General features: G+C 35.6%; 2 protein-coding genes across 9 annotated transcripts; one reads left to right on the top strand and one right to left on the bottom strand.

Annotated features, from left to right (window-relative positions):
- The first annotated feature begins 1,258 nt into the window (after positions 1-1,258).
- On the top strand, positions 1,259-4,854 carry LOC101262665 (uncharacterized). 7 transcript variants are annotated; one of them, XM_069292923.1, is made up of 4 exons: positions 1,259-1,522; positions 3,474-4,056; positions 4,306-4,570; positions 4,683-4,854. In XM_069292923.1, exons 2-4 carry the CDS (start codon positions 3,487-3,489, stop codon positions 4,685-4,687), a joined length of 840 nt encoding a protein of 279 aa, XP_069149024.1. In that variant the 5' UTR covers positions 1,259-1,522; positions 3,474-3,486; the 3' UTR covers positions 4,688-4,854. The 7 variants fall into 7 exon arrangements, with proteins under 7 accessions (XP_069149024.1, XP_019067370.1, XP_004230521.1 ...); XM_069292924.1 differs by lacking the exon at positions 1,259-1,522 and adding an exon at positions 1,784-1,972; XM_019211825.3 differs by having other exon boundaries at positions 1,261-1,522; positions 3,474-4,570.
- A 318-nt stretch (positions 4,855-5,172) lies between these two features.
- Positions 5,173-25,407, bottom strand: LOC101263947 (separase). 2 transcript variants are annotated; one of them, XM_010316667.4, is made up of 28 exons: positions 24,613-25,407; positions 24,273-24,450; positions 24,089-24,196; positions 21,863-22,024; positions 21,381-21,751; positions 20,915-21,020; positions 20,627-20,752; positions 19,229-19,522; positions 18,994-19,104; positions 18,639-18,860; positions 18,398-18,523; positions 17,712-17,846; positions 16,693-17,058; positions 16,506-16,595; positions 15,917-16,144; positions 15,666-15,789; positions 15,036-15,563; positions 14,811-14,945; positions 12,799-13,033; positions 10,850-10,964; positions 10,029-10,223; positions 8,778-8,833; positions 8,461-8,690; positions 8,144-8,381; positions 7,462-7,858; positions 6,820-7,089; positions 5,844-5,931; positions 5,173-5,745 (listed from the first exon to the last, which is right to left on the bottom strand). In XM_010316667.4, the coding sequence occupies exons 1-28, from the start codon at positions 25,254-25,256 to the stop codon at positions 5,237-5,239; spliced, it is 6,387 nt and encodes a 2,128-aa protein (XP_010314969.1). In that variant the 5' UTR covers positions 25,257-25,407; the 3' UTR covers positions 5,173-5,236. The 2 variants fall into 2 exon arrangements, with proteins under 2 accessions (XP_010314969.1, XP_010314971.1); XM_010316669.4 differs by lacking the exon at positions 6,820-7,089.
- Positions 25,408-25,974: the final 567 nt, after the last annotated feature.

Raw genomic sequence — 25,974 nt, 5'->3', positions numbered from 1 at the left:
ATAATATTATAAATCATAAAAAAGGTTAATAATTAGTTTTAACATTTTAACCCAATATTTTTGAAATTACCCCATATATATATATAAAAAATATGGAATGAGCCTTTTGGTTTCAAAATACATTTCCATTAGTCTTTCGAAAAAAAAATTGAAAAATGGAGGTTTTAAATTTTTATTTTTCTATTATGAATTTCTTTGTTGGAAAAATATATCATCTTCCACTATTACACCACAACATCTTGCATTATCATTTTATAGCCATACGACAAAACTAAATTATTTTATAATTTTGTGAAATGAATAATGTATAATAAAGAAATGATTTTCTCGTACAAGCTTAAATTACATGGACATATTTTAATGTTTCTTATTTGTCTTTGTACAAACGCTACTCAAAAATCATTACTCAGTATTGCTATATTGCTATTTAAAATTATTAATTTCATCTGAATTTTTTTTTATCAAAAAACATTAAAATAAAAATATGCTTTAGTACCTCCGGAAAATTAAAGCTGACGTGTCATCTAGCCTAGTAGTCACGATTCCCAATGTTTGATGAAACACCTCACGTCTCAAACTAATGGCAATACCAATCATCTAACCAGTCATCATGCGTGGCCTTCACTCTCAAGCAATTACGTATTTCTTCTATCTCAATTTATATAATTTATTTAGTTGATATTAAAAAGGATAATATATTTTTATTTTATCAATAAATTTTTTTATCATTTATTTTAAATTATAAATTTTAAAATATTTTTTTAAAAAATATAATTTGATTCAAAACTACTAAAGTGAAAAATCATATAAAAAAGACAAACACGGAGTTTAATAATTTCATTTAATATCTCTTTGTGTTATTTTTCAACAAAGTCCAATTATTTGGTTTATCATTATTAATGGTTATAGGTGACAAAATCGCCATCGTTATTAATGATTATGATGATCATTTTTCGTCTGTTGCAATTTCACACTTAACGTTTTGAAATTGTGAATATTTGTATTCTTTTTAATTATTTCATTTTATTTTTAATTATTTTAATTTTAATTTTTTTCCTCATCAATGTTTTTTTTTTTAAAAATCATTTAATATTTTACAAGAAAATAAAAAAAATAATTAGGAAGCTATCATAAAAAAAGATATAAATCACATGTATAGAAAATAATAGTCGCGTGAATATCAGTTTCCGAAGGCGCGAGTGAAACCGCCACCTAACTGCCGTCGAGAGGAGAAAAAGAGTAGCGTAGAAATGACTCCACGAATCCCATGAATTTTCTCTCTCTACCATTTCCCCTTCTTTTTCGCTTTTTTTACTTTCTCTCTCCTCCAAATCCAAAATCCCCAAATTTTTTCTATATCATTTTTCAATGCCCGCGCTCTAAAAGTGAAATTCTCTCACAGATCTCTCTCCTTTTTACGAGAAAACCCTAGCTTTATCTCTCTTTCTTTCACCTTTAAGCGTCCTTTTTGTTGCCTATTCATTCGTACTCCAGTTTTAATCAATTGGGATTTTTTTTACCGGTAAGAATGATGTATTTTTTGCTTATTTTTATGAATTTTTGGAGGTTTGGTGATTGTGGGATATAAGGGGATAATGGGACAATCGATGGATTTGATAATTGGATAAAATTAGTGGTGAATCTGAGATTGATGGAGGTGATTAGAAAAGGTCAAGGAGAGTCATGTGCTTGGCTTTGTTTTTATGTTATTTAAATAATTGTTTGCTGTACTGAGCTTTTGAATTATTGCTATTAATTTATTCGTTTTGTTATCTGTATTCTCGCGTGATTTTGTTCTGCTGGGGCACGTTGTTTCGTGTATTAGATGCATTTTCTGAACCTATCTTTGCTTAAGTAGTAGGTAGATAGGTGGGAGTTGAACTCTATCGCGGTGTGTGCATATATAGTTAGCGTGTACCTTTTTGCTGCTCACAATAATCATTTTTGGATCCAGATTTGCTCGAAACTCAAGGTGGGTATGAGTATTAGCCTTTTCGTTTTTTGATCAATTTAGCTTGTAGGTGGGTATGTCTTCATTCTTGGTGTTTGGGTATCTGTTATTGTGAGGTGTTTTTCTCAACTGGGTTGTTGATTGATTTTTCTGGGGAAACAATGGAGGTCAAGTTGGTTGTTCATTCATCTGAATTACAATTGCCTAAGAGGATTCTGTCTAAGCTAATGCAAAATTTGATCTTTATGTGTATGGGTAACGTCTTGTCATTGGTACAATGTGATTGTGTGGTCTGATCTTCTATTTGATTGTGATAAGAGGTGTTTCCATGGCTTTTAACAGTGCCTGGATTCCCCAGTTCTGAATTCTTCATTTTCTCCTCCTCATCTGGCCTTACTTTTTATGATAGTCTGATTATCATTGTTATAATTCAATTGATCAGACTAGTTAATGAGTGTATTTTTTGGCGTTTGAGCTAGAATTTTGGGGGGTGGGGTGGGGTGGCAGTTCACTTATTATCAGATCTGTGGCTTTAAGGAATTGTTGACAAGGGAGTTCCTCCCATAACTCATGTGGTGGTGATGGTGGTGTGTGTGGGATAATATACCTTTAGAGACTATTCCTCCTTGAGTTGGATTGACTTTATGCGCATGTTGGAAAAGTCTGTATTTGTCTTCCTGATGCGAATGGGTGTTCTCCGGTCTGTCTTCTGTTTTGTCTTTTTGGCATGGAGATGTTATTTTCTTTGGTCTTGACTTGGTTTGAATCCTTCACTACACTTTTTTTTTTGAGGGTGGAATTTGAGAATTTTAAGTTGATGACTCCTGAGCATAAAGTAAAAAGGAACAGAATAGGATGGCAGGGAAGGAAGGACAGTAGCAGCTGGGTTGCTTTATTTCATTTCCTAAGCTTTTTCCTTATCTTCACTCTTCTGTGATCAAATTCAATGAAATGTATTTGCCATCCCTAGTTTTTTTATTAGGGAGAATAGACCCAGGGGTTACTTTCCTGATGCCTCTAATCATTCTCATGTAGTTGGTCTGAATGCATGTCAAGTATTTTTACCTACCAACATAGTATGGCCATATACCCAGTTATGCTGACTCAGAATTCTAGAAGATAAGTCTAAGTTGCTTTTGACTAGATTTAATTCATAGAACTTTATTTTCGGTAATCAAGTCATTGTGAAATTTGACTATGCTCTGAATATTAGCTTCAGATAAAGCTTAATTGATTTAAAGTGTTCATATAGCTAAGTCCAACTACTTTGGGATTGAGGTCATAGTTGACTGGTATGATGTAGTATTGAATTATCAGACTGCATGATCTCTCTATTAGCGTAGTGCTCTTTATCCTGCAGTTCAGTGATGGAGCTAACACCCCTATTATTTCCTCTGTTACTCTCTCGTGAAAGGTCTATCCTACTTTTATTTCCTTACTGATCCTCAGATAACGGATGCAGTCACTCTCTCTTTCTAATTTAGTGCAATCATGCTAAATTATTGATGTTCTATTCATGCAGATCTGTTTAGAAAATGGCGAAAGGGACCACAGGACGACGTAGGAATGGTTCTCGACGATGCAGGGCCACCCCATACCCTTTGCCATCTGCTGACCATTCTGAACTTGTTCACCAAAAGAAATGCTCTAAAATCTTTGAGAAGAAAGACTGGGAAGATGCAACATGTTCTGTATGCATGGAATATCCCCATAATGCTGTGCTTCTCCTGTGTTCCTCTCATGACAAAGGTTGCCGCCCCTACATGTGTGGAACTAGCTTGCGCTATTCAAACTGCCTCGATCAGTACAAGAAAGCCTACACTAAAGCAATACTGCCAGATAATAATCAACCCGTGCAGGGTGCTACTGATCCTCCAACTGCTGAACCATTTTCTACTTGGCCTTCTGAGAAAAGCGAGGTCTCAGAAGTTGCTTGCCCACTATGTAGAGGCCAGGTGAAGGGATGGACTGTGGTTGAACCTGCAAGAGAGTATCTAAATTTGAAGAAGCGTAGCTGCATGCAGGATGATTGCTCGTTTGTTGGAAGCTACAAGGAGATACGAAAACATGTTAAGGCAGAGCACCCCTGTGCTAGACCACGTGAGGTAGATCCTCTTCTTGAACAAAAATGGACAAGGCTTGAGAGGGAACGAGAGAGGGATGATGTTATCAGCACTATAACTTCTTCTATGCCAGGGGCTGTGGTTTTTGGTGATTATGTGATAGAAGGAAGTCATTATGGTTTTGATTCAGATGATGAAGAGGGTTTTGATGCGAATGAGATGATGAATGAGAATGAAGGTTTTGGAATGGGCATCGATCGCAACTTGATGAATGTGTTTCTGTTTTTGCAGGCTTTTGGTTCAGCAGGGAATATTGGGTCAAATCGGGTTATGAGGCGGCACGAGAGGGAGATAAGTGACACTTTGGATATAGGTGCTGGTGGAGTTGACCGAAACCTCCCAATTGGTGGTTTTGAGTACTCTGATGATGACAGTGAGAATAGTGGGGGTGATAATGATGATAGTGGTATGTCACTAGTTGGGCGGCTTCGTCGTGAAGGTAGAGTCCTCTTGGGTCGGTCTGGGAGGAGACGAAGACGTAGAGAGGCCAATGCAGGTCGGAGATAGATGTAATTTGTGTATGTTTGAAATTGTGAAAAAAGAAATAATTATAGGTCTTAGTCTAGGATTTAACTGTGCTCTAACATTCTCATGCACATCTGCCTCAGATTGATGTTTGATACATGGTAGATTGTAGGATGGCTCAGAAAAATTGGCGGGCACTTGAAGAAAGTTCAGTTTCACTGTGATTTGTAGTTTGTAATTTCCTTTTTCTGTCTTTTGAACATTTATCTGTCAATTCTTGTATTAATTAATGCAATTTCTGATGTACATTTTTCATATCTTGTTCAACATTTCAACTTGTATGAATGTTATTTACATCTGGTGTTGAAACTTGAATCGTGGACATGTTAAGGAGATTGGGCCTTGAGAGTCGTCTGCCTGGACAGCAAAAACAGAAGATAGTTTTCCTTGTTTCACATAATAAAAATAGTGAAAACTGTTTTGTGCCATCTGATCTGAGTAATTGCATTGGAGGACAAAGGAAACACTCTTCACATCAATCTGAATCAAAGTCACATTCAAAACTGAATTAAATATTTAATTGACACTGATTGCATTTACAACGGTAATGTGAATATCTCATCTCTAGTCAGATTTTAAGAAAGGGAACACGATATTTAAATTGATAAAGAATAAGTAATATGACATAACAATAATACTACAAATCTTTTTTGTTTATTATTCCTGTGGGGACACCATAACAAACTGGGGCTGCTCCTATCAAAAAAGGGAGAGTGCATGCCTCTCGAGCTTGCCCCATGAACGATCCAATCTTTGGTCTATGGTTACAGTGGTTAGTAGATATATTGTAATTACACAAATCAGCTGTTGTATCTTTCTTTGTCTTTACCCTTTCACTTCTTTTTCTATCACTAATTTTTAACGACTCAAGTTTATCTGAAAGCGTATCACATTGATCACAAACATTTGATCTTTCTCTCAAAATAGCATCAAGCATGCTCTTCCCAAATCTGTCAATATCCTTGTCTGTCACTTCCCATAAATTAGCTACTATAACTGGTGAACCTGCGAATAGATAGCACAGGGGAACACCTCGAGGAGCATAACATCCATGCAGATAAAGTGATCCACTGCTGCACCCCATAAGCAGAGTAGCAGCACAACTCTCTAGTTTTTTCACCTCATGCTCAGGGATATATTGTGCTCCTGAAATACCAGCATAGCAACATATATTATTCCTAAACGAGCATGTAAAAACTAATGAACCATGATAATATCATCATTCAGTTTAAATTTGAGCGTACCGCTTCCATGGCCAAAGTAAATAAAAAGATCATGACTCTTCAATGCCTCAGCTAATTCTTCTACAGCTGGTGCAGTTCCACACTTCCCCTGCACAAAGAAGTTAAATGCTTTTGTTTAACATATCCTAGGAAGGGGCATCTGACAAACCACATTTAACATCACGTTATGGTTATACACTCCAAATATTACCAGAACTACTTTTGCATATAAGATAATAATGGTCATTTTTAATAAAGGGAAAGACATGGTTAACAACTATGAATTCAGAATTGTTTCTTAGTTCATGATTATTATATGTGTGTATGTATATATGTTGTTTTTTAAGGGAGCAACAACAACATACCCAGTGAAATTAGTTGGCTGATTGACTAATAAGATTAATTGTCCTAATTATTCATAGTTATAAGATAGTATATATCAGTGGAAACAAACTAGAATAATTGAACCACTGCAGTTCCCACTGAAATAAACTACTTTTTCCTAGTCTTTCCTCCCACCATTTAAGGATACATACATCTCAATATTCAGTTGAAATTCATGAAACATAATAGGCCTGTTTTAGCAATCATAAAAAAGGGAAGGAACATAAAAAGCTTAACTTATGTAGAGTATATATATAATATATATAGATGAACCTTTCACATATATGCACGTTCCGAAAAGGCAAAATGTGATACCTAGTCTAAGGATTTTCTTTCTTTTACTGTTCTGATCCCAGTGGTTTGAGCTTGGGACTTCCATGTTGGAGGTCTCAAGTTCGAAACCCCTTGCCAGCAAAGGGTTTGCCTTCTAGGTCGAGCTTGTTGCACCAGGCTTGCCTAGTTTGGGTTACCTCTCATATGTGGTTTGAGATCTATTGCATAGGAGAGGGGATTTTATCCTGTGCGCACCCAAAGGGTAGCGGCTGCGGGTTTCCCTTGTCATCGAAATTTTTTTTTTTTTAAAAAAAAGTCCAGGACTGAAGTGGAGAAGTACCTCAAAATCCTGATCTCTGAACCAGTTTTCAAATTCACACTGTGTACTGCTCAGATCTCCACTTGGATTCAAAAGATAATAGGAATCCATTGGATCAATCAGTGGAATGGAAGGTGATAATGGAACCCCTTGTTTCATAGGAGATCCCCCCTTCTGAACTTGCTGTTGATCTTGGCAACATTTGATCAGCGTTGCTCTAATGCTGCTAACTGAAGGCATGCGATAAACCTGCTGGTTTCTTAATACCGGTAGGTTCTCCCAAGGAAGCATCTGCAGAAGTCATCATTATTTTTCTTACCAAAACCTTCTGTTTAAAGAGTTTTACTAGATTTCAACCAATTAGGGAACATTAAAAAGAATTTTGCCAATTAGCAGAGGAACTTTTCCAACTTGGAGAAGTTCAAACACTTGCAGCACAACTATGTAAACTATGCACAATAATAGGCTTATGCAATACAACAATTGCACATTTCACAAATTGCAATATTTAACAAAATCTATCATTTCACAAATTGCAACTTCTCGAAGCATGGGAGGACTTCATATAAGGAACTTCAGAATTAATGAAGCACAAAGTTGAATCAGAACTCCTCAAGCAACCAATACTAAAAGAATAACAAGCAAGGACAAAAGTAAACTCACCTGCACCTCAAGATCCAAAACAAGAATAACTGGTCTTCTACTCACGGATTCAGTCTCTTCTATCTCTTGGGCTTTGTCAATTATAGACTTGTATACTGAATCACAGAGACTTTCAACTTCCGTAGATGTCTTACATAATGCTTTGGATTTTCCATGACCCCCTCCATGTAGGTGACACCCTTTATTTATAACCATCTGAGAAGTGCAATTTTCTTTCTCACAAGCGTACTTCGCACCTCCAAGAATTACTTTTAGAAGACTTTCATGAACATCTGCTCCAGCTTTACATTTAAAATGATCATCGAGTTTCTTTACTAGAGAATCCAAGAGCTCACATTCTGACAATTCCCCCAAAAGCAAGCATCTCCAAGGACCTAACCATGAATCCTCTAGATTCCTGAGGCATATAAATTAAAAACATAGTATACTTTGATATGCGTTATTTGAAAGAGAATTGACATCATGTAGAAATGATAAGCATCACATTCAGTGACTTCACTCTTAACTATCAGATGGAGAGGTGAAGACATCAACAATTATACAAAATCATCATCATGACACCAATCTTGCAACTTAACTTTTGCAAACATATAATTCAGTATTGAAGATCGTCCACTTAAATGGAAATGATCTTTTACATGGAACACAAAAGTAGATGGAGAATTATTTAAATAAGACTAACCGTAAAAAGTTGGCAAGGCGCTTATCAAGTTGTTTCCTCCACTTCCACCATGATGATCTGTTCTCTGTTGTATCTTCTAATAGGTGTACAGAAGAGGATAAGTAATTATTCTCTAATATATCTCTAAAGACTGGAGCCACATCATCGATCACGCTGGACACCCAAGGGCAATGCCAGTGCTTATCTTTGACTTCAAACGGAAAACTGGAAGTGAATTCAGCAACATCATCTGCAGCTTCTGATGGCATGAAAGAAGAACAATTTATGTATACCTTTCATGAAATAACTGTTCAATTTAGAGCGTAAAACTGTATTACCATTTAAGATAGAATGCACCGGCAGAAGTACAGTGATGGGCTGACTGGTCGAGCTCATGCGAGATAACAGAACCCATGATTGAATGGGGTATGGAGAATTCAACAATTCAGTCAAGAAACTGGAAACAGAGCGTCCAAGCAAGCTAAGACAGACAATTGTACAAGAAGGAAGGCTCTCAAAAAAATTCGAAACAAAATCTTCAAGATCTTCAACTGATTCAGGTGCAATCCTGCATTAGAAGAGGAGGAAGATAGAACAGAAATGAACCAAATCTTCTTAGCAAAGGTGCTTAATTCAAGCTAAGACTAAGAAATACCTGAGCATATTAAGTTCTTCTGAACCAAGATATGGTTGCCTCAAAGAACATGAACCCTGAAAACGACAAATCCATAGATATAAGTGCACCCAGCACGATGCAAAGGAAAAGTATAATATTAGCTTGTGTTGGAGAAAAACTTAGATCTAATAGTAGGTTGTCATTTAGGCTTTAGTGAGATCTTATAGAAGCTTTGGTGGATCTGACTGAAGGGTTACACTGGGTATATGTTGTAGTTTGCAGTCTTTTGAGGTACGAACATAATGCTATGTTTATGTTTAGGGCTCCAAGGTTGCCCATCATAAACTTTTGATTTACTCAGTCAATACTGCTCAACATTTTCCTTGGAGAAAAGTGAGCTTCCTCAGTTCGGCTTTTCTTCCCAGTTATTAATCTCATTTTCTATCTGATTTATCATTACTCTGTCTGCTATCCTCAAAAAAGATTTTATACTCCCAAAAGATCTTCCCAAGGAATCCAATTCTTAAAACAATATTGTTTCAAGGGGAGAAGATAAAGAAGATGTCATGCTTGGTTAGTGATTGTTGATCAGTAACATGATTATAGCAGAATGATCACAGCAAAAGATAGTTGTTGACGCTCATAGTCACAAATACAAGTGGACAGATTTGTCCGCTATCCAACAAAAAAGAGATTGTATGTTTACTTCTGACTAGAGATTTCAACTTCATTAAAACACATTAGGTTGACCTAACTCAGGTTCAGGCCTAGCTTACTTCCCTACCACTTAGGGGCTGTTTGGTAGCTGGATAAGAAACACGTTATCCATGTATTAATTTTCGTACAACCTATACGACGTTTGGTAGGTAGATAGTAAATACGTTATTCATGTATAAAATTAATAATACGTTTTGTTGACATTGTAAAACCAACATAACTAATACATGTATAAGTTATGAGGGAATATTATTTTATGTAACTAATCCCTACATAAAATAGTACATAGATTCACTCATAATTAACCCCTACATTACTAACATCCATAGATTCACTCATAATTAACCCCTACATTACTAACATTTGCATTACTCTTAAGCAACTACCAAAGTCCTTGAACAATAAAAAATGGCAAGGCACTAGAAGATCATGCTGCCAGTATTACATGCAACCATGATGCAGAACACACAGCAACAATAGTAGTTTAAACTGCAGAACAAACACAACGAAGAAAAAACTTCTTGTAGTTCAGTTGTTGACGCAAAGTCGCAAGCTAAACTAAGAAACACATACCTCATAATCCACATCATGTTCAGCTTTCTGCTTCTTCAACGGGAAAGAAAAGAAGTGTTGATTGAGATGAGTACCAATTGAAGCTTGATGGAAGAACGATGCCCATTGGCCCTCAGACATTGCTTTGCTAGGTGCTATACTAAAAGACTTAACAGAAGTAGAAAGTACATAAACTGCCGCAAGCAACCTGGAAATCTGTTTGAATTGATACACAAGTCAATTTCCTGGGAATCAAACTGTTTCAGAGGCTTACAGATTGGAGAATAACACAATGAATTGTCATATGTTTATTTAACATCTCAACATGCACCCAAAGGATAAGCATACAATGATTTAATTTTACACATTTGCAGAGATCATTGCAGTAAGATCCACTACAAATGAACATCAAAAAATGATTACAGCTGTCATCTAAGAAAATCAACCCACTCATGCAAGAACTGCAAAGCTAAACGAAAGATATTAGAGCCTTACTTAATATAATATTGCAACAGTCCTTTTATTTATGGACTTCAGGACATTAACATTTGTTACTAGTTAGCAATTTGTTGTCTCAGAGGCCAGAGCAGGCAAAATTACCATGTATTTGTTCATGCACCTTATGGTTTGTTTGCAAGCACGTGATATGAAGCTGCTTAGGGGAATTTCTGTATAGCATTTTGTAAATGTATATACCAAAGGGGATAATTCCAAGTGATTGAAAAGGAAGCACACTGATAAGAATGCAAGTGTCTCAAAAGGTAGATACAGAAACAAGATTGTTGAACTATCCACTTAGCTAAGAGAGGAATTTCTAGTACAGATCAACTAAAGAAAGTAACCTTTTGAGAAAGCAAGGGAATCTCACGACTAAGAATGAAAGCCAGCTTCAGCCAACCAATAACTTTTGATAACTTAATGCATGAAAAATTACGGCATTCTTTACAGCTAACTTTCCTGCATAAGAAAGAAAATCAGGACAACAGAAAACATTATTACGAACTAAAACTTAATGTGAATGCATTACAACTTACTACAAGAAAAATGTATACAGCGAGGGAAATGTGGCTACCAATTTACATATATAGATGACAAATGGACGATTTGGGGCGAGTATGAGCAGGTCGAAATGGTTGAATTGATAAATGGTAAGGTGGCTAAACAATGGGTCATAATAGAGCCACTCATCTCTTTCCAAATTTTATCTTCATTATTTATTAACTTATAATTTGTTTAATTATCAAGCACACAAATAAAACTTTTCTGTTCTTTACTAGAGCTATATTTAAAATATCAAACAAAAAAGTTTTTTATTTAAAGATTTTGACAGCTTTTCATAGGTCAATTTGTGCTACATACTTGGCCAAAATCAGTCCAACAGTTAGATGGGCTAAATTTGGATAAGTCAAGATGTGCTTAGTTAATAAATAGACGGTTCAGTAAACCGACCAACTTGGGTGGATTTGAGAGAAGTACCAGTGGGACCCAGGATATTCTCCTATTTAGTGATTGTTTGATATCATTTGAACTTCAAAACAGAAAGATGTGACACTTGGGACTAGCTCAAGAGGAGAAGACTGCCCAATTTCATATAAGCAGACCACAGGTTCATTCCCCAACCAATGTGGAACTCTAATAGAAACAAAGCATACAGAACCTTTGGAGTATTTCTAATGGTGTATTAGACTAGAGCAGATAAATAATGACTATTGAGCAACTTAAGTAGCCAACATACCAAAAAGAAAGCAAGTCACTTTAAAAGTATTAAAAAAACTAACTATAAGCTACAGTGCATGCTATTTACAGCAGACCTGGAGTTGATTGTGTTTGTGGGGAGGGGGGTAGAAAAAATTGCACCTTATTCTTTTACTTCTATAAAGAAAAGTCTCACTCTAAAAAGAAATATTTCCAGAATTTACAGAAGATGTGAAAGAAACATCAAGTACATAGTCGAACACCGTTTTCTAAAATAAGCTACAAACAAAAATCAACTTAAAAGACAAATTACTGGTAATCGGACTGAAGTTGAGCAAAACAGATTGGACTGGATGCGAAAAATTCAGATAGCCAACCCGAACAGGAATGGATTGAGACATAGTTGGGGCTATTCACAGAAATGGTTCCACTTCCCTACACAATTATGTTGCTAGAAGTTCCAATTGATCCCTCATTGCATAAGAAATGCCTGTACTTGGAGATTTTACTGGTTCTCTCTAACCAAATACACCAATTGGTGGTAAAAACATTCAATAAGTAAGTCAATTTTGCCTCTATCTAAATCTGTTGGAGTCGACAACATGAATATTTTGCATCCATTCTGCTGCTCTATTCAGGACCATATCATATCAATACTAAATAATTGCTGTTGTTTCATGCAAATCATGGGTTCCCCAAATTAAGGGAAATAAAGTTCTTAAAACCACAAAAGTCTACTGAAAATTCACTCCAGTTCTGTAAATATTTGGAATAACAGTAGTTTCTGGACGTCTTTTAATGGAAGGAATAAAAACCTTAATTTGTTAAGCACTAGTTGAGTCTCCCACCTCCAATAAGGGATGGGGGACTTGGGCAATCCTCACCTCTTCATGTAGCTTTTGGTTTAAGTCATTTTAAGAACAATCTAATTTACAATGTTACGACTGCTGAAGATTGTCAAATACAACAAATAAATATCGCTGTTGCATCTACACCAGTAATTTGAATTTCAGAATTCATAATAGCAAGTTAGAATTTGTCTGAGATTCAAGATACGAAAAGATATGACAACTTGCATATACTTCTGCAGGCATACCTGGTTCCTTTGCAAGTATAGCTATTCAAAATGGAATAGCAAATGCGGTAAAGTATAACTGAATGATCAATGGCCAGTTCAACCGCCCAAATATTCAGTCCCATCTGGTCAACCAAGGACATTAGTGGCAGAGAAGAATACTTGGGACAAGACGGATCTGAACTGAACAGCGATAAGCTTTGAAGAACAAGCTTTTGTGCTTCATGGCTATCACCAGAAAGACCTAAGCATTTTTCTGCCACATACAAGATAAGAGGTAAGGCCAATGAATAAGTTGAAAAGCATAATGAGAGCGAAAAAGATAAAAGGTATCTGTCAGCTTCAGTTCAAGAATTCAAGTTTCATGTAGGCATGGAATGTCTACCATGTCTAGAAGAAGTTAGGGCCACAAGTGGATCACAGAGTTCACTGCTTCAATGAAATTGAGTGCATGAAAGAGCAGCATGAATTAGCTCAAACATGCACACAAGCAATATAAAAAAAATTGACAAATTGAATAGGTTTTGTCAAAATATATGAATGTGCTTTTAAAAATGAGCTAACTTAAATTTTAACATTATCAAAATACATATGGCTACAAATTACGAATATAAATATGAATGATCAATTGCACATGTAGGTGCATCGTTTTTATGACACTCTCTCTCTGAATTTAAGAACCCTCAGTTAGACAATTTAGAAAGACACAATAGCTCCTGAAACGGGTCTACAGTTTTTATGATCGCCCCACAAGTATTAAGTGATCAAAGCCTAAAAAGCTTCGCCGCTGTGCCTTTTAAAAGAAAAAACACAAAAATGCAATAACAAGAATAAAGGTGTTTCTTTCCAATATTAAGAGCTCAATCTGAAGGAAAACAAAATCATTAACCAGACAGGAAACTAGTACTAACTATAGTAACATCAAATTTGCAATTCGCTTCACTAATTTCAGAATCCATTATACAACAATGACAACATTGATCCCAAAAAACTATGGTTAAATATCATCAAAATACAATTTCCAGTAACACAAGAAAAGATGCCTGCAATTGAAAATTTGATTCTCTTTGCAATGAATCAACAACAACATACCTAGCGTAACCTCACAAAGTGGGGTCTAGGGAATAGAGTGTCCGCAGACCTTATCCATACCTCGCAGACCCTTGGATCACTCTTTGCAAAGAATCAACCATTGAAAAGAACCAGTGTATAATATTGACCTCCATATTTCATTGATTTAGGAATTTGTTCTAATTTATCTTTAATTGCAAGATTCATTTTCAAGTTTTCCAAAAAATTGAGTCTTAATAAAGAACTAGAAAATAGAAAGAGATAGAAATAGACAAGAAAACGAGATCATTCCCAGCACTCAGATAGCAAAAGGCTCTAATCTTATCCTCTCTATTTATTTCTCATCTTCAAAAGTTAATTCAAATGCTTCTAACTCAGATTGTTTTAAGCTTCATTGCACGAAGCAAACAATACTTTAAAAGTCATTAAGCTTTACCACGAGAAGAGATACTCTGCTTTGACATCACTCAGTTCTTTTAGCAACTGTGCACTGCTATTGAAGCATAATAATGTGCGACTCCAAGCTCTTATAACATGGACAATACAAACTTTTAGAAACACTAATAATTTCTTCTATGTTAGTAGTATCCAGGCCAGCAGTTTGCTGAAATGAATATTCCACAAGGCAGCCTGCAATAGTACAAAAGCACAGGAATACACCTCCCATCAAGACTGAAGCCAATGGACTCACGTTGAATTGTGTAACCTGCTGAACTTGGAGCTTCAGGTTACTCCTACACCTCAACACAAGTAATGTGACAATTTACTCATTATGTTTTAACATTCAGGGAGGATCTGTGAGTCTATTACTAGTAATATATTCATGGTATATAGTTTATAACAGAATTTTGAATTCTGAGCATATATCATATGTTGCATACTGAGAAACCAACCATAGCCACAGCTAAAGAAAGTGATAAGAAAAATAAGCACAATCACATCCAGAAGGAACGTCATGCTACCTGTAGTAGTTAGAAGCCTCAGCGAAAGTTGTCTGCGAACGAGCTCCCATTTCAAGTATACAAAACTACTCAAAGACCCAGATCGGAAAATCTCAAGAGGAAGATGGTGCCAACACTTCAATTTGTAGCACATACCTGTGAATTAAATGATCAAACTTGGCAATGAAATGCAATTTCTATCTTAAGCTCCAGCTGAAAAGAAACATATTAGTAGAGGGTGCTTACACCCTATGTCTTCAGCATCATTAGCATGTTCATCATCCATAGAACTTTCACATTTTTTCATAGAGTGATACCTTGACCGCGTCATCCTTAGATTATGTTCGGGCTCTTTCTTGGTCTTCCTAGTCGTTCTGCCTTCAACAGCTTTTTCCAGCTTGTCTTGGGATGGGAACTCCTTCAGATCTGAAGGATCTGTTGAACCATTTGCAAACGAATACCTAGCCTGGTGCTTGGTATGCTGGGAACATGCTCCTAAAGAACAACCAACAGAATCCTCCCAGCCGAAGTTATTCAGCTTCTCAAAGGAAGATCTATACTTCTCTTTAACACTAGATACAAATTCCACTGTGGAGGTAGTATTACAATGTTGGCGTCTCCATAAATCTCCTAGTAGCAGATCAATTGAAACTTCCAGAATTGTTCTGCATTTCAGGCAAGAGATGTCATCATAGTTTTCAGCCAATGTTTGCTTAGCAGTATTTAGTTCCTTTTCTGCCAACTCCAAGAGATGTTGTTTAGCATATAGTTTTCCTGATGAATATTAAAAGACACTAAGTTGAAAATCCAGAAACCTCCTAAAAACATGCATTGTGATGTACGAGAAAAAGCAAAGAAGTTGGGGAAAAGAATTACCTAACATACAACAGAATGAAATTATGAAGAGTGGCAAACTCTGAAAACAAGAGATGTCCTTCCCCCACACTAGAAGTGTCTTAGCCTCAGTTCCATTTCCAAGCATCTCATGAACAGTTCCAACCTGTTGTATTAGTTTATGTTATCATGGTCAATTAGATTCTCCATAACACATCCAATTAAAATTAACAAACTACTTTTGTGTATAATAATTATTGACAATTATAAAAATAAACAAAATAATGATAGACCTGTAAAATGCTTTCCAGATAACATTGGAGGACATTCCAAGGAGTAAGTGTAGAACCATCAAAGTCAAATGAGACACTTCCAGGAAACCAAGCCTTTGCAGCCACAGAATCATATATCTGGAATTTTGTAAGACCATATACTTCAGCCTGCTGCTCTATCTGATATTGGAAGTTTTCTTGGAGAAGTTTGCTTCGTAAACGATGGGCTTCTTTTGCATAAGCAAGAGCCTACAGGCATTGTTGACATTAAAGAGCAATCAGTAGTCAGTAGCATGCTCAATATTAGAGAATAACTTATAAGTTTGATACAAAAATGTCCCTCCGACCCACTTTATGTTCCTATTCATGTTATAGATGCTAGATCTTCTCTTGGAGCATGGATCCATGTGGTCTCCTAAGGTATGTAAACCCAATAATAGAAGCTAAAAAGGTAAAAATCGCAAGCGGGGGCTCCCACATTGGATCTACTTTCCTCTAGCAAAACATTTTAAGAGTTCCATGAACGAGTGCTATTGATTCAAACAAATAAGGAAGAAAACTTGAAGTTGCAACCCTATAATCATGCAAAATGCTATAGCCATTATTTTACCTCAATCAGTCGTCCATTTAGAATCAGTCTCTCACTCAAGTCATAGTAAAGATAAGCAGAAAGAAAGGCTGAACCGCTTGATAAAGGAACCTAAGAACAAATAACAGCTCAAATTAGCAGGTACAACCACACTCCGTTAACTTGAATAAATGCAACGGAATTTGCTGTGTCTACATTAGAAGCTTACAGCTTGAATGAGCTCTGAAGCAGTAAGCTTAACTTTATCCTCTGTAATGTCACAATGGAAAAGGCTTTGATTATTATGAGACACTTTAGAAGAAAGAGCAAGGGTTAGAAAGAAGCTCTGCTGAAACCCAACTAATTGTGGTTGAGATTCTTTCATGCACTTCATCCAGTATTCAACAGACTTGGAAAGTTCACCACAATGGTTTGACAATGTTTTGATGAACATTTCATTCACAGGTGATGTACAGAGTGCATGACTAAGTCTTCTATATCTCCATAGTAACGACACAGACTTCTCTAATGGAATATTCTTCATAAATATTTGTATCATCATCTCATATATGTCAGGATGAATTTCCAGGTAGCCCTGAAAAATGGAAGCACAAGATGATAGAGTTCATGGAAATTGGCATTATCTCAATACCCAAAATTCAGCATTCTTCAAAAAATTTAGACACACACAAGCATGTTTATAGGAAAGACAGAAAAGATTAAGCCCAATCATTATTGTGTTTCAGAGAACCTTTGAATAAACTTTTAGGAATTAAAGCTACGGTTGAACCAGAAGAGTAATTTTACACATTTAAATAAGTGAGCAATAAGTAACTCTTAAAAGCTTCCAGGGTTTTTTTGAAAATCTACTGGGAAGAAGCTTTCTGGAACCAACCAATGATTATTTATACTCAACACGCATTTCTAGTATATGCTTATAAACACTTATCTGTCAAGAAATTACATCGTAGGAAGGGATTCCTACAAACCACTTCCCGAAGTGAAAGTTGCTCCTTATGATGCATGAGCCTACAACTAGGATAATCATTCACATGAAACAAAGCCAAAAGTAGTTATCACAAACTTTCCAAAAATGATGCATGAGCCATCAAAGTTATAAGACCAGTCAGATCGACTAGAAAGAGAGAAGTTTGAAGGGCAAAAAAAGGTTAAATTCAATGAATGTGATACAAGGCCCTTTTACCATGTTCATGGCAAATACAAAGTGATATCAAGATTAGAGGTTACCTTCAATGATAAAAAGTCAACAATCTGATGCAACATATTCAATATAGTTTCAGACATCCTACACTGATCATGTGTATGGCAGTGGTTCAGACTCATCCAAAGTCTAGCTGCAGCACGTATATCTTCATAAAGTCTCTGTTCAAAAAGGAATGACGGGGAATAAAACAACAGATCAGTATTCAGAACCACAGAAACGTTCTGAGAGTCAAGAGAAAGGAATTAACTAAACATAGAAAAACAATGAAAAGATTACACTAATTTGTTAGTTTGCTGTGAGATAGAGTTGAAAATGATAAGAAATTTCTCTGACTTCTCTTCTTTAGACCAATCAAATCGTGAAAGAAAATGGACCTTGGACCTAACTCAACCGAAAAGACAACTCATGAGGTAAGGATTCCAAAGAGCATATACGGAGAGGGATATGTCTTGCTCTACTACCATGTAAAGAAAATAAACCTTGAACCTAACTCAACCAAAGCTAGTTCATAAGGAGAGAACTGCCTAAATTTTATAAGGAGACAACATCCCTTAACCAATGTGGCATATTATGACACATTTAAAATAAACAGAAAAGGAAGAACTCACTCCGTTTCCTTCCAAGTCCCAAATGGAAGGTCATTAGCCCAACTGTTTACCCCCCAAGGAAACATATCAATGCAGGAGATCAGCCTTTTACGCTGTAATACCTTTGAATCTGGTTCAATCTCACTGGAACAGAGTGCACGTGCACAATATGCATAGGCTGCCAGATGAGAAGCTGAATTGGTGCAGGCTAAATTTTCTCCATATCTTTTCTGTTTTAAAGTACTTTCCTGCAAAAGGTATAACCTGACATAATTAACAACATCAACTAGACAGACAAAGACAATCAAACTCTGATTACCATAACTCAGTAGATAAAGAGGCAGACACAAACAAATAACTTACTACTGTAGCTATTGCCTCGGATAGACACTGAATGCAATCTTTAAGATATTGAAATCCACGGGCTCTTAACACCTCTCCCTTAACAAGAAGGAATCTACATCTCTGTAAATAGCTGTCCTTGGAGACATATACTTCTTGTATAAGAAGAGCTATAATTTTTAAACACATTTCCTGACATAATCTTGGATTTCGTGCATTCAAATCTCTATATGCCATAAGCTCCTGATGAAATATAAGAATCAGTTGTTAGCAGCACCTATTGTTGAGCAAACAAAGCAAATTAAATCAAATATAACTCCTGAAAGAGGTTATAACTATTAACAAGCCCAGCCAGGAAGAGTTTGTGTGTTAGAACCTGCTCCAAAATGATTCCAAGAGCCTGTTTTGATTCTACAAAAGGTGACATCAAAGAATACAACATAGTGGTACCTTCTTCAATATCCACATCGTTAACTTTCAATTCCATCTGAAAGCAGATCCACATGAGAGAGATCCATTAACAAGAAGTCAGAAAGACCAATATAATTTTCACTACTCCATAAAATGGAAGGATGGTAAGAGAGGCAAACAAGCAAAGCTTTGGATTTTACCTTCACAAACTGTTTCACTACAGATGTGGGACTTGGCAGTTTTTCGAACAAATGCTCTGCAGCAGACCAGCTTTTAAGGCTATCAATGAGGATTTTTTGTACCTTACAATCGCCAGTTAGTTGGAGCACCTCCAAAAGAAAAGCAGTTTTCTCACACGCCTCATCAATGAAACCAATCACATCATCTTCTGACAGATCATTCTTAAATTTATCTGATTCGTGTTTAAATAATTCACACAGACATAAGACACGCTTCCAAGATGCTTTGCAGCATAGCTTCAAAGCTTTAGCAGCCTGGAAAGGAAGAAACGGTATAATCAAAAAATGGACTAGAATATGAAAGGACATTTTTTTTCCTAATAATAGTTGATACACCATAATTAACGTTTTTTTTTTTTGGAAATCAAGGAGACATAGGTACGAGCCTATAGAACTGATCCTGTCAAAGTAAGGTTGTTACACCATATTAACGTATTTATGCACTATGACAGCAGAGCGATATTCAGAAAGAACTTGAATAAAATGATCGTACAGAGGAACTAGTTTACCACTTTTAAAGCATTCTAAGTACAAAATAAGAGTAGGAAACTAGATCTACCTGGGCTCATCTTATCATTTCTAATGAGTAATAATATTTGGAGAAGTAACGCAGGTAATGAAGTCAGGGCAGTGTTGGCAGTACCATATGCTGTTTCTTTATGTCAAAAACTTTCACCCATTGAAAATTATTCCATGTTTTTCTTTTTTTTTTATAGGTAAATTAATTAGTGTTGGCAGAAGGATTCGAACTCCCGCCACTTAAAGAGGAAAAATTATTCCATGTTTTCTCTCCTTCATCAGAGTAGATTTCCAGACATAAACAAACTATCTCAGTTTTCTATCTCTTTGGCTTTCCAGCAGATGTTTGCCACTTTCATCCATTCAAAATTTCCAGAAGTGCATCTGCAATAAAGTTAGCTTATGGACCAGATCTCACATTGGTTTATGTAGCCTCCAATTGGAATAAGAGCATCTGCTGCAAAACACCATCACATGTCCATTAAAGTTCACTCCTCTAACATAAAAATCTTTCCGAGCTAAAACCCATTCTTTTCCCCCATGAAACTCTATCTTGTGATGTGCTGGATACAGCTGGCACTTCTTAAACATGTATCAAGACTAGCTCATGGTTCCACAATATGCCACAACACAGATCTGTCCCTTCTCTCTCATCCACCTAATATACTACAATACTCAATGAGCTGAATGCCTTCATAAAGGTAATTTTCATTCAAAATTGACAAAGCATCAAAAACATGAAAGTGAATATAACACGATCATCTTCATTAGTACTAAACCAACCATGTGGAAAGTAAAACAGTGGAAAAGGATAACAAGAATCTCTACAGCTGCCCATACCTCTTTCATTTGCTTGTTTCTGTATAATACGACAGCAATGTTGTAAAATGAGGTAAAGAAATACTTAAGTCCATTGGTTTGAACTTGCTCGCTTGAAATGAGATACTTGAGAAATCTAACAGTTTCCTGCAAGTATAAATAAAGAGACAATATAAAATTCATTGTTAAAGTGGAGCTAGTCTGTTTCTATTATTGAATAATATACAATATATCATATGGGATAGTATTAGTGGTACGTGATGTCAATAACAATCTTAATATCTTAGTAGCACGAACAACAACAGAAACCTTGATATCACGTTTTGTGCGTAAAGAGAGAGTGAAAGCAGCGACTGCTACAAGACGTAACACTTTGTCGTTATCTCCACAAGGATCTTGTTTGCTATGAGCGGTACTGCATTAAAAAGGGTGAAAAACATAAGGTTTACAAAACATAGCCTATGGAGAACTCAATTAAATAGAAATACCAACACAATCTTAAAGATGAAAAAGACCAGTAAACAGCTAAATCAATTTTAACAGAGAAGCTAAAAGATCTATTTAAAATGGAAACTGAATTTGTTCATAAAATACACAACATACCGAGTACAAAGAACCTAGCAATGGCTCTAGAATTCGTAATTCCATGTCAAACTAAAAACTTTAGTTCGTTGTATGTAAAATCTAGAGAAGTATAATAAGTTCAAATATCAAAATGTAAGTTAAAATCAAACTTGGCAGATTGCAGGACTTGTGCTATATGCTAGTGGTGTACCTGTTGTGTAGGAAGACTTTAATGTACTGCTCGAACACATCCTGAATGATCTCTAGGTGAGTATTGCAAGATCCAGTCTCTTTAACACTAAGAATTTCTTTCCTTGCTGAGATAACATACTCCGCAAGTGGCTGGCACAGAAACCTCAATGCATCAAAATAAGACAGAACATAGAACATTCTCTTCTGTGAATAGTTGCCTCCTTTGCTGTCTATGTCAAAATAAGATTTTGAAAAGTTGAGCAAACTACTTAATTTCTGCAGCACATCATCGCAAGCCAAGGAGACAGCTCTTGAGTCATGAATACAGGACTCATTAATTAGCAATCCAGTAGCATAAAGCCCCAGAATCAAATCAGTGGGTAGCTCATCCTTCAAAAGAAATTCTGTCATAAGTAGGACTTTCCTTAACCAAAGTCTCCCATAAATTCATAGGAATCATTAAAGAATCAAATAACATCAATAAACTGCTAACGTGGTTACCTGAGAACCTGTTAATTCAGCATAATAATTTTTCACGTGCGTGGCTAATACTTTTAATTGGGCAGCCAGAATACTACAAACATTTGAAGTAACGCTTCGGCATTTATAAGCACAATAACAAACAAGCTCCAGAATTTCTATTATAGTGTTATCCTGTCCAACCTGACATGTAGAATTACCACAACTTCATGAATCATACTACAGATGTAAGGACAATTCTATCATCAAATAAGTAACATAAACAGTGAAAAATAAGTTTTAGAATAGACCATTGACTTAAAAGTGCATTTTATAGAAACATTCTTGCGATTATCTTTAGCAGAAAATGAGTTTAAAGCTAACCATATAGATAATGATTGGGATCAAGTCACTAACCCAGGAGAAGAAAAAGCATTGCAGGTCAGAAAACAGTGTCATCTATCCCACATCATCATATTTCATATTTGCGCTATCTCAAGGATGTTTGTAGGTTCTTTTTAAAGAAAAAAATATAGTGATGCTCATATTAGTTTGTGCACACCTCGACTAATGAACCGGGTACCTACTATCTCCCACCAACACAAGTATGGTGTAGCTCTGTCCAATATCCACCAAAGCTTAGGCGAATGGGAAGAAATAACCTAGCACTTTTCTACCTCTGTTTGATTTGAACCTTGGTCTCCCATAGTTCATTCATCTTCTTAACCACTGCGCCACACTCTCGGGTGCAGGCTATTTAAAGTTTACAAACTAGAAAGCTCCTTCCTAGTCTTCTATACCTTTTTCTCATAACCGTTACACTAAATAAATAAGAAACAATACCAGTTTATACAAGTAACTTACTAATTAATGTTCAAAAATCTCAGAAAAATCACATTATCTCTACTGATGGATCTTATCTACTCCATTTAGTAATAAAATTGCTAACTTAAGGTAAAGAAAAACTCAAGTATCTCTAATAGGCAAGTGGAGGGACTTAATTGTCTTTTTGAGTTACTCTGATAATAGGTAAAGTTAAAAAGTGAAACTAGATTCCTTTGACCAATTATCAAAGTGACTCAAAAGGCAATTCAAAATGGAAAGAGTAATATTTAACAGGTAAGTCAAGGTTTGTGGGATTTCACAAGGTATGTTATTGTAACTCATGTTTCATTTTGATTTGGCGTGATTATGTTAAAGATTCAAAAGTGCATTGATCATATTGCATTTTTTTTAGGATAGTAACACTAATCTATATATTTACAGGTAAACTACATCCAAAATATGTACTCCCCTTCAAAAGGTATTACCCTTGTATTATGCAGTAAATAGTGTCAATCAGTCCTATCTATTTATAATTTCCCTTGTTTTATATGGAGCAAGTTAACTGTAGAAGTTCATTTGAAAATAACAGTTAGAAAAGACACAAGTAGAAACCTATGAATGTTTTTAAAAAAAAATTGGTAAATTGTATTCATCACCATTAAGGGTATGCTGGTCACCCGTCACCTCAAAAATTGAGCAATTACAAGCTTCCTATCAAATCTACAATTTTGATCTACATCTTCTATACAAAGTAGTTTACACAAAAGAAGTGGAGCTTCAATACAATTCCATTTTACTTTACGTATGGAATTGGGCCTATCTTTAAAGCATCTCCCATTTCTTTCCTTCTATATTGACAACCATATACATAATGGTATGAAGTCGAGCAGTCCTGAAGAAGGTGAGTTAATTTCTACGTTTTTCTTAATAATATAATGGTATCTTTTTGAGCTTAATTTATATTTTTCTTGTTAAAGTGCTTTATGCAAACTTACTCTGGGATTTCCAGGGATTTCAATAGGAGTAAGTGGAATTCAACATATTTTTTCATTCCTTCTTGTTCCCTTTTAAGTCTCCACATCCTTTACTGGTGACATACTACATTGTACATCCCAGATCTGCACCAATAACAGCGACCTCATACATCTGTCGCTTTACTAAATCACATAACATTTGAAGCCTCGTAATCTTATTGCTGATCCAACCTTGATTCAGCAACCCTATGACCAGAATAAGCAATTCAAGTCCCCCCCCCCACGCACCCAACCCCCGTTTTGTCCTACAGAAAACTGTGAACTTGTTTACTTCCTCGTCTTGAATAAATTATTCATTTGTATATGTAATTGTACTGTAAATGAAAAGAATAAATACCGGATCCTACAAACAGCAGAAGCATACATACTTGTTCGGGATCAATAATCTAAGAGATGATCAATATAATACCTTTATTTCTGCAGCCATGGTGTCCAGCACATATTTTAAGGTGTCAGCAATCCTAGAGAACTCATCATGTTCTTGTGAGAACAGAGAAGAGCATATCTTCCTTGCAAACTGTGCACATATACCTGTTAGAATAGACAGAGAAGACATCTCTAGAATAGGTAAATGAAAAATATGAGAGCTTCACCTTGAACAGTTGATCTTTTAGGGGTGATTGTTTAATTTGACACAAGGTTTCTATACAAAATTTACACACCAAGTCCCCATTGAATTTTGTGAAGTCCCCAACCATAATCAGTGTTATTCTGTTCAAATATGTCACAAGCACCGGATGCAATTTCTTACGAGCATTCATATCCAAAACCCTGAATCATCCAAAGTTTGTAAAATTCAATCAGTCAAACATTTTTTCGAGCATTGCAAGAACTATAACAAGGTCAAGATTATCAAGTTCTTGGGTTCAAATATTCCAAGAAATTACTCAACATGAGATATAATTAAGTAAATGAAAAAGAAAAAAAACTCACTTTAACCATGGCACAACTTCTTTGACCAAATCAAGAAGTCCATCATATTCATGGACAGCCTTGTTCTGAATTAAAGAAGCACACTTAACAAGTGTAACGACAATCTCCACGACCAAAAGAGCAAATTCTTGATCCACATACTCTCCGTCCAATTGCGGCAACAACAGCTGTGTTGATCTTGACTTCTTGACTTCTTTCTTGATTTTACCAATTGCATTCTCTCGAAGAACCTTAAGTACGGTAAGTCCTTCACATTCCACTTCCTGGTACTTCCCCCATGAATCCAGACAATGAATGTACCGGACTCTTTGTGCTTGAACAGCGTAAGGTTTACAAGACAGCTGCGAGGAGATAATCTCAAGGCAGTTAAGGCATAACCTGTAAATATCAAACAAATGAGGGGCAGATTCGTCAGGGAGTTTGGGGGATTCAGATAGGCGTTTCGGTAATAGTGATAAGGATGTATTGAGGAACGAAAGAAATTGTTTGGCAAGTGAACGGATTGTAGTAACGTCGGTGGATTTTGGTTTGGATAGAGTGGTGAACTCGTGGAGGTAATTAGAGAAGTTTTTGTAGGTATTGGTAGTGAAATTGGTTGAGGATTGAAGTTCTGTGAGGAGAGCAGTGGCGGTAGAGGAACCCATTAGAGAGGCTGCGGCCGCCGGAGGGCAGGGCAGCGGCGGAGAAGACGCGGTGGTGGTCCAGTGAACTTTTTGTTGAGAGAGAGTATTTAAGGAGCGGGAAAGTGTACCGCTCTTTGTTCTTCAAAACATTGAATAGTGAACGGAGAAAAATATACACTTTTTTTTTTTTAGTAAAAAAATAATATTTAAAAAGAAAATGTTTTAGAAAGTAAAAAATTGAGTCGTATAAAATAAGCTAGAATGGATCCGTTTGGCTCCAAGAATTTTTGCGAAAAAAATAAAAATTGGTATTTGATCATATAACTTTGATAAATAAGTATTTTAATTTCTCAAATTCTAGAAAAAACTAGTATTTTGAGTCAAATTCTAATATTTAAAATTTTTAAAAATTTAAAGTTTACCACAAATTTTTATATAATATAAAAAATATACGTTATTTATCAATTTCAATTAATATTTGTTACTACCTCCTTCACGAAAGTTAGATTTCTAATTTGAGCAATAAACATGGAAAAAAAACAATTTGTGTTTAATGGGTTGACTATAACTGAATAATTGACAAATTTAAGTATGTCATTAATTTATTGTCTTACACATATTATAAGGTTATTTTTTTAACTAAACATATTCATTTTCAAATGATTATATAAATTTATAGGTATTTTAAATATTTTTTAAAATTTGTAGATATAAATGTTATTTTAAAAATAGTAAAATA

Source organism: Solanum lycopersicum, chromosome 1, assembly GCF_036512215.1.
Source record: "Solanum lycopersicum chromosome 1, SLM_r2.1".
Classification (NCBI taxonomy): Eukaryota; Viridiplantae; Streptophyta; class Magnoliopsida; order Solanales; family Solanaceae; genus Solanum; species Solanum lycopersicum.
Note: the sequence above shows the minus strand (reverse complement) of the source record. Positions and strands in the feature narration are given on the sequence as shown.